At 34.2% G+C, this 9,540-nt stretch overlaps 1 protein-coding gene across 2 annotated transcripts; it reads right to left on the bottom strand.

The window, feature by feature from the left end:
- Positions 1-748: 748 nt before the first annotated feature.
- Positions 749-9,382, bottom strand: LOC130800777 (uncharacterized). Of its 2 annotated transcripts, none has more exons than XM_057664443.1 (8): positions 7,885-9,382; positions 4,071-5,195; positions 3,901-3,996; positions 3,611-3,769; positions 3,422-3,507; positions 3,199-3,322; positions 2,781-3,089; positions 749-1,470 (listed from the first exon to the last, which is right to left on the bottom strand). In XM_057664443.1, the coding sequence occupies exons 1-8, from the start codon at positions 9,257-9,259 to the stop codon at positions 818-820; spliced, it is 3,927 nt and encodes a 1,308-aa protein (XP_057520426.1). In that variant the 5' UTR covers positions 9,260-9,382; the 3' UTR covers positions 749-817. The 2 variants fall into 2 exon arrangements, with proteins under 2 accessions (XP_057520426.1, XP_057520425.1); XM_057664442.1 differs by having other exon boundaries at positions 4,071-5,198; positions 7,885-9,365.
- Positions 9,383-9,540: the final 158 nt, after the last annotated feature.

Here is a 9,540-nt window from a genome sequence, read left to right as displayed (position 1 = left end):
ACAATGTGAAAGAATTTTTGTAATTAGCCTTGTCACCTCCCTATGCGACAGCAAAAGCAAGATCGACGAACAATAATAAAACAATAAATGAATTTAAACAAAATAATTAGAAAATGACACAAGAGATTTAACGTGGTTCACTATCAATGTTGTAGCTACATCAACCGGCATCGAGATCAAATAATTTCACTATGATCGCAAAGAATTTGCAAGATGAATTACGATCACACTCACAAATAATAATGACTCTCTTGTGATCTCTCTTAATTTGTGAATCATCAAACCCTAGCATTAATAGAAGGAGATATATATACTAAAACCTAACTAAAAGATACTTGGGCTCCAAGAAACTCAAATAACCGTCAAAAACCCACGTGAAAATAAGACAAAACGCATAACCGTCAAAAGCGACGAGTCGTCTCCAAAAAAGCCACGACTCGTGACAAAGTTTCTAACCAAAAAATGCGACTTCAGAGAGGAAGCCACGACTCGTCGCTTTCTCTACTCCAGAAGCGACGAGTCGTTGCCTAGCCTTTGACCCATATCTTCACTCGCTCTTCTTAAATTCATCTACAACCACGATCAAGACTCGATTCGAGTCACCAATCATCAACATGGAGTACTCGAAAAGCAAAATTTTTTTTTCTTCGAGTTTACTTTTGTACAATTTTCAAAATATATTTTAATTAGTCTCATATCTCTAAATACATATCATATAAATTTAAAATATAGAATAAAAAAATATATATTAAAATGAATAATCTAACGTAGTCTCACGTAGATATATTTTATCTTTTATATGTTTAAGAAACCTTAGTCAAATTTGGCCATTACGAGTCCCGATATTGAGAGTTTTCTCCCAAAATACCAGTCGCGCAGCATAATTTTCATCCCATCCTCTAACACTTTGATCACACATTTTATGCCAATAGCTCGCTACAGGTGGCAACGGCGCATCTTTCAACAAGAACACTCTAATATAATGCGGAGGAGTACCACAATGAGCAATAGCCAACTCACCATAAGGTCTTTGTATGCCTGAGAGAGCTCTTAGTGGAAGAATAGTATGGAAAGCAGTTGTTGCTCCGAAGCTAAAATAAATCACCACACAATTGTAGAACGTGGCAATGACAAACAAATCTTGGATACTCGTCATCCAGTGCTCTGGTGGTGCACTTTCAACATTATTATGCCACAATATACGATTCATTGCTTCTCTCACCTCTTGTTCGCCTCCATATAATCTCTTATAGATTGTATCTAAACCAAGCGCATTGTGCATTGACCGGCGAGCATGAGCCCAATTATCTTCGCCACCATGAAATGCATCAGCCACTACTCGAAACCCACAATTTCCATCTGCATTCACGTTTAACCAACCTTCAAGGAATGGTTGCATGATTGCCGGAAGGTAATTCATATATTTAAAACAATCTAGTGTCATCTTATTAATCGCTGGAGCATACGGTGCTGCAAAAAAGGTAAGTATAACAAAAAGCAGTAAATAAGGTACTTAACATTAACATGTAAATTGTAAATTGTAAAGTGGATGAGCTGGAATTATTGTCAAATGTAAGGTGCACACACTTTATAAGACAAGGAGATAACTTTCCAAAACCATATAACTTTGGGAGTAAGGGCTCAATGACATAAATTGATGTCAAGAATCATTCTTGCGTACTGACAAGAGGGTAAAGGTAAAAAAGATCGGGACCGCTGACAACCCAGCTGATTTCTTTACTAAGTATGTTCCATTTAATAAGTTTAAACATTGCTTAGACTTGCTAATTATTGATTACTATGTGATGTAGTAGGCCCTTAGGGGCGGTGTTTGGGAGCTCCTGTTGTAGGCATGTTGGCCTTAAGGTGGAGCTTGCCCGGAACTTGGTGACCAGTACGTGATGGGTCTTGGGTGAAGACTTGTCGGGATGGGTATTGGTTGAAGACTTATCGGGATGTACGGCTTATGCATGTGCATCATATTTTGGCTTGAGATATGTTCAATATGTGTTGATGAGATTGTTTGCTGAATACGAGTTTTCGTCAAAGTGGAGATTGTTGTTAATGGTGACCCAAACTAAGTAAGTTGCCATGGGTTTAAGATGAATCATGAAGATGGAAGTCATGAACGTTCTAGTAGCAAAAGCCTAGTCGGCTTTTGGTGGCCCAAGGTTGAAGACGAGTCGGCTATGAATGAAGCAAATGATAGATTTTTCCAAAGACTTTAGCCGAGTTGGCTTTCGTGGAAGAGGAAGGACCGCCGACTCGGCGGTTGGAGTCTGCCAAAATCACGTTTTTTTCCAGCAAGTTTCGATGACTCGGCATTTTTGTGTGGAGCTGCTGCAGCCGACTCGGCTACGGTTACGGGATCGAAGACAAGCAGTTTCTTCACGTTTTTGGGGCCGGTTAATTATTTTATTTAAGCCTTAATTTCTTTTCCTTTGGTGTTTAATATAAATACTCTCCAATTATTAGGGTTAAGGTTTATCACAAGCATATAGAGAGATCACAAGAGAGCCATTGCATAGTGTGATCGGAATTTAATTCATCTTGTAATCTTTGCGTTTATAATGAAATTATTCGATCTTGGTGCTGGTGGGCGTAGCTATCACATTGATAGTGAACCACGTTAAATCTCTTGTGTCATTTTCTTATTTTTTGAATTTCTTTATTGTTTTATTATTATTCATCGATCCTGCTTTCGCTGTCGCGCAACATAAATTGTGCAGACCATCTTTAATTTATCGATGTAAGACAAACTATCACGTAAATCGAAATACCTGTGCTCTTCAATCGAGTACTGGACGATTCTACTTTTCTTGTTGTTAAGGTGGGATTGGATGAGTGATTAACAACATTAGACTCAAATGGTACATTATTTGGCAATGCTGCAAGTTGGTTTACTCCAACTTCAAGTTTCTGGTCTCTTAGATTATTAGGATTCACCAAATTGAACTGTGAGGAACATTTTCTCGAAGACGGTTCAACATCGTCTTTTGTCGTTTTTGCATCCTTACAAATCTTTGTGTTGCGTCGTGGCCACTTTATGCCATGGTCTTCCAGTCTGCGCTTCAATGTAGACTTTCCAACTGAAATTAGCATCAAATAAGATTATTGATTAAGAAAAGAGAGAAAGCTATGAAGCACATGTCGAAAAATAACAAATAATTACAATCATAAATTAGGGTAGTTCTATACCACCAAGATCATTTGCAGCCTCTTCAATCGTCATGTTTAAGGAAATCAGTGATTGTATCTTCTCACGCGGAATGTCTTTCTTTTGTGTATTAACCTTCTTATCATCACTTTGATGGTTGTTATTCTAGCCAATTTCCAAAAGCAATTATTATTATTTCCAACACAATGTGCAAGTAAGCCATTAACAGAGTTAGCTAAAAACATCTATGTTTCTAGAACTTACGAGTTCGGTCTGCTGGTTTTGTAAACTGTGAAGTGCATGCTGGCTATCTTCGCATATTGCAGTGTTTCTTCCATGAGAATGATGTCCTGTATTAACAAAAAAAAACTTTACACCCGCGCAAAGCATTGGCAATCCTTTTAATGAGGCTTGATATTTAGAAAGTGATAGATGTACAGAATGGAATTATACCTTCAACTTTATTAGCAGTATCAATCGAAATGCCTTTGTATGTAGACAATGTTTCTGTTTGGGGTAAAATCAAATTTTCATTGTTAGGCATATGTGCTCTCCTTACTTCATTTCCTGAAGTAACATTTTGCACACGGCGGCTATATTCACCCATTAGATCTGTTCTCACGAGCAACCAAATTTCAAATATAGATGTATACTATTAGCATCAAAGTATTGTTGATTGCATCAGGTTTCATGTGAAAATGACTTGAAATGTATATAATGGCACTTCAAGAAAAAGCACACACCTTCAGGAAACTGAGGGACTTCGGGATTATCTAAATATATGGACTTTGGTGATGCCACCTTGTCGTTGATAATCGCTTGTCCAGATTCTGATGAAGCTGGTTCAAATAACGAGAACGTGATTCGGAAAAGCTTATTTATAACAAATGATTGTGATGTAAATATAACTAACCTCCAAGAACAGGTGTCTGATCACCAGGTAAATTCTGCAGTTGATGCAATGGAGTCTGCACAGTGTTGTGACCCTCTTGTGATATTGTGGTATCCTCTTCATTGACTATCTCCTCAGTGTAAGATGTTTTCTCATAGTCGTCTTCACTAGAGGTTTCATAATAATCATGGAAGCCCATATACTTGTAGTACGCTTCATGTATGTCATCAATAGTTACAACGGGCTCTTTTTTAAAGTTATGTGGCAAGCTTTCTTTTTTGAAACACTTGGGGAGGATCAAGTATTTCAAATTGTGTAAATTTGTAATGCAACCAGGCAGGGTCTTGATTCTCGTACCGCTAATATCAATGGTGCACACATTGCTCAATTTGCCCATTTTTGGCATTTTTCTTAGATTGAAACAGTCTTTAAGTTGCAGTTCTTGCAAATTTAACAGTCCTTCTAGGCTAGGCAGGAACTTTGTACGGTTACAAGTTATTGAGAGTGTTTCCAAGTTGACCAATTCCTTGAAATCAGTATTTTCATAATATTCAAAAAAATCACATTCAGAGTCATATAATATAATTTCAAGGTGGCGTAGACCTGTAGGAAGTGGGCGGATAAAGGTATGAATAAGCTTGAGTTTGACAAGATTCATATCTGGTGGCAGTGAATTGAGAAAGTAACAGCGGTGGAGAACTAAAGTTGTCAAGTTAGAAAGCTTTGCCAATCTATCAGGGAGTGACTCTATATCCCAATATCGTAGGGTGAGACATCTAAGGCTGACTAAAACTGAAACATCTATGTTTTCTGGCAATTCATTTCCATACAAATCTAGATCCAAAGATTCCAAGTTGGTTAGCATATCCAGGCAATCACTAAAGGACTCATAGTCACAATCTTGGAGGGAGAGATGTCTGAGTCTTGTGATTGTGTTAGGAAGATACTTGAGATCAATGTTGCTTCCTTTGATATAGAGGTGAGTGAGCTGTGACAGCTCTTTTATGGAATTTAACTTCTCAGCATCATCTTCGCATATTGACAAGTCCAGCAATCGCACTGATTTATAAAAGTTACGATTCAATAGCATTGAAGCTTCATTCAGCAATAGGCATTCATCAGGAGATATATTGAAGGGATTCTGAGCTGCTTCATAAAAATATACGGATAGAAGTACTCCAATTAGTAATATTTTTATAAATTTATATAGAAAGAAAATGCCAAGGCCACTAATCCTCGGCCTCATAAACCAATAGAGCGCAAAAATTGCAATTACTAGTATATGTGCCCGTACAAAGTACAAATCTTTAATGTGTCATAGAACGTAAAAAATAATGTGTCATAGAACGTAAAAAATAAAAATTACCGCATAGTTTTTTTCAATGCTTATATTAGCAACTTTTAACAATGAGTTTATATATCTAATTCATGTACCAAACTTTAGTTTTTAATCACTAATTTTTATTCTAGTATAAGTATAATAAACAAATAGGTTAATTTTATTAAATGATTATTAAATGATAAATGATTATAATAAATAGTATTAACTACACAAATAATAAAGTATGCATTTGAACTTTCCATATAATTCATTTAGATGAAAATTAATTCAATTTAATATTTATTTATCTAAAAATTGTGTATTAGAATAATTTATGTCGTAGATGTCTAATTGGGTTCCAAAAATAATATTTGTAAGATTTTTTTAATTGATATTACTGATGATATAGTCGTTTCTTTCACCTTAATTTGATCAACAAAAATCAAAAATAATATTTATTTATCACATTTTTTTATTGATATTGTTAATGATATAGTTGTCTCGAATTCAATTCTTTTATGAAAACTATATCAGGTCAAAAAAGTCCCTCATTAAAAGTTGTATTAGAATAATTTATGTCGTAGATGTCTAATTGGGTTCCAAAAATAATATTTGTAAGATTCTATTATTGATATTGTTAATGATATGTAAAGGTGTCAAATATCATCTATCATCTACATCGATTACACTTATATTAATATAGAATGTTATATGATCTCAATTACTATGTATTTGCATGCATATATGTTGATTTTCATTAGATGTCAAATGACTCTTAAAGGTAATACTAAGTTTTTCAATTTTCCATATGGTAGAAAAATACTTTTTTAATCTAAAATGTGACCCGCTTTTAATTTTAGACAAAATGTTAAATTCTTTGTTAAATTAAGTACTTATTTCGTGCAACTTTTTGAAAAAGTGCGGTTAACAATGATTGGACCTTTTTCTTTAAAAAAAGTTCGTTATGATGGATAAAAATAACATAAATTTGACAAAATTTTTGACTTTTTAGATACCAAGTAGATAAGTTAGAAGCTTAGGGTCACTACTCCACCATGTGAAAAAGCCAAAAACTCGAGATCATTATGTGAAATTTTCCTTAATTTAATATAAAAACAATTGACTAAAAGAATTTCTAACCACTAAAAATTACTAGCGGAGAACATAAAAACTTCAATCCACTTTTTAAAAAGCACTAACTTTGAATCAGTAAATCAACAAATGTTGTTCAAATAATTGTGACTTGAATGCATAAATAAAATTTATGCATTGATATGTGATGTAGAATTTTTCAGGTGAGTAATGTGTCTTTATAGAGTACATTAAGATGTGAATTATAATAGGTGTTAAAATGATATTAAAGTGGTGTTTAAGAATGAGAATCAATGTAAACATGTGGCTTAATGGTAATAGCTAAGTGTATAATTAATATACTAAATGGAAAAGCTTAAAAGTCCAAGAATCTGGCTCTGCAAAAGGTGCTCGTAGAAGGCCTAGGATGTTGTTTTTCGACTATTCATGTTCTTGGAGCTGATTATCATGCTATTAACTCAAGGCCTTAATGTATACTCATTAATGCAATCACCCCGATAAATAGAAAGCTCGTATGCATATTTGTAATAATCAAACACATCAAACACATCAAACACAAACTCCTTAGCCTAAACACATAGTTATAATCTCTTACTCTTAATTGTAATCCTTCATTAAAAAAGTTGTTAAAACTCTATTATTTTAGAATAAACAAAGATACTACACATTCCGAAGTTGTAGCCTACATTGAGTGAACTTTGTAAATACTTGTGTCATTTTTGCATTGTTTATTTCCTTTTAAATATTGTCTTTTCATTAAAATTGTTATTAGTTCATCAAAGTACTTCATACCTATATTAGAGTTTGAGAATTATTCTTAAATTCTAATATATTTGTACACATTAAAAAGTAGTTGTACTTGTAGTCGTACAAAATGAGTATTGAGGTTCCCTGTTAGCATAATTGGACTTGGGTAGTAAAGAAATTTTAAGACTGAAAATGCTTTGTAATTTTTAATTATGTAATTTAATTAATGGCTATGAAGACTTTGTAATTTTTAATTATGTAATTTAACTAATGGCTATGAAAATTTTGTAATTTTAATTATGTAATTTAACAATTTTAAATTTTCCCTCTAAATTTAAATTTATTCAAATTGGAGGGAATAATTAGTATTTAATCAACTTCATTACCAATACTCCTACATCACATGCCTAAACTATTTAAGATAGTCCCCCCACTTTTTTAATATGGGTGTCCAACTCAAATGGGACAACTCAAATGAATGGGAAGAAGTATTAAGTACGAGAAATTGAGTGTTGTTGTTCCCTATTAGCTTAATTAGACCTTTTGGTAGTAAAGAAATTTTCAGACTGAAAAACACCAAAAAAAAAAAACCAAAACTTTGAAAAAAACACAAGACAAAATACTGAGAGTAGTAAACAAATGTAATTAATTATGTAGAAAAGCAAGTATACTCACATCCAGTAAGTGGATCAGAGAATGAGCACATCATCTCTGTCTTCAGTTCTTTCCAGGTTTTGCGTGATTGTGTTTTATCAATTGAAATGATGAGAGAATCATTCAAATCAAATGGCAATGTTTCAAGTCTGAAACACTCAGGCAGGAACAGTATTTGCAATTTGGGCAAAGTTTTGATGTTCCCGAGAACAGAGAAGTGCTTGATTTGTGAATTCTGAAGGTCAAGAAATAATAGTCGAGACATACCATCCGAATTTATGGGAATTTGAGAAAGTCCAAGGATTGATGTTTGGTTGCTTAGTTTTCCAAAGCTAGGAAAGTGATTTTCTTCCAAAGATTTAAAATAAAGAGTCTCCACTTTCATATTAGGAATGGACTTGATAGAATCACAATAACAAAGAGTGAAATGTGTAAGGTTATGCAACTCACCCAAACTTGCTGGTAATTTTTGGAGATTCACACATTCAGAAAGAGAGAGATGTGTAAGGTTATGCAACTCACCCAAACTTGCTGGTAATTTTTGGAGATTAGTACAGAATGTAAGAGAGAGATGTGTAAGGTTATCCAACTCACCCAAACTTGCTGGTAATTTTTGGAGATTAGTACAGAATGTAAGAGAGAGATGTGTAAGGTTATCCAACTCACCCAAACTTGCTGGTAATTTTTGGAGATTCACACAATTAGAAAGAGATAGATGTGTAAGGTTATGCAACTCACCCAAACTTGCTGGTAATTTTTGGAGATTCACACAATTAGAAAGAGAGAGATGTGTAAGGTTATGCAACTCACCCAAACTTGCTGGTAATTTTTGGAGATTAATACAGAATGTAAAAGAGAGATGTGTAAGGTTATGCAACTCACCCAAACTTGCTGGTAATTTTTGGAGATTCACACATTCAGAAAGAGAGAGATGTGTAAGGTTATGCAACTCACCCAAACTTGCTGGTAATTTTTGGAGATTCACACAATCAGAAAGAGAGAGATGTGTAAGGTTATGCAACTCACCCAAACTTGCTGGTAATATTTGAAGATTAGCACAACAATAAATATTCAAAACTTGCAAATTGTGCAGCCTTGTGATAACGTTAGGGAGACACTTGAGGTATCTAGCCGATATAATAGAAAAGTGGGTGAGATGTTTCAGCTCTCCAATGGAATCTCCGATCTCCTGCGCATCGTCTTTAACAAATAAATAATCCAACTTCAATCTTCGCACTAGCTGAAGACGATCTTGGGGATAATGTTGAATCCACGCCGCTGGATCCTCCCTCAATTCCAAGTAGCCGTCCGGATACAATCGGGAAGCCTCGGTCCCCTCTTCTCTCCTTACACGTGACCAATGTTTCTCTAGAATGTCAAGTGATTGAGTAGCCATAGGAGTATATTTTTCCAGCAAAAAGAAGAGAAATAAAGAGTGGGTTTGATCTAATAATTGTAAAGCCTCCTCTTCAATCTCAATTGCATAAATAACAGGATACCACTACCCCTGTTTTAGTCAATGTCAATGTCAATAATTTGTAGAATAAATGGAATATATAATAAAACGCGTGAATTTTTATTTAGGAGACCAATCAATACCACTCATTGATCATCTATATTTATGCTAAATATAAATTGAGTATATTATGTAATATGTATTGTATATTATCTAATGAC

Source organism: Amaranthus tricolor, chromosome 15 (genome assembly GCF_026212465.1).
Source record: "Amaranthus tricolor cultivar Red isolate AtriRed21 chromosome 15, ASM2621246v1, whole genome shotgun sequence".
Taxonomy (NCBI): Eukaryota; Viridiplantae; Streptophyta; class Magnoliopsida; order Caryophyllales; family Amaranthaceae; genus Amaranthus; species Amaranthus tricolor.
This window is presented reverse-complemented; position numbering and strand designations above follow the sequence as displayed.

What these genes read in the sequence shown, in the direction of transcription:
- LOC130800777 (XM_057664442.1), bottom strand. Translation starts at nt 9,259, where the DNA reads ATGGCTACTCAATCACTTGACATTCTAGAGAAACATTGGTCACGTGTA. An exon ending in CTCTGATCCACTTACTGGAT is followed by an intron (nt 5,199 to 7,884) that starts GTGAGTATACTT and finishes ATTTTTATGAAG; the next exon opens with CAGCTCAGAATCCCTTCAAT. An exon ending in GGCTGCAAATGATCTTGGTG is followed by an intron (nt 3,090 to 3,198) that starts GTATAGAACTAC and finishes TGCTAATTTCAG; the next exon opens with TTGGAAAGTCTACATTGAAG.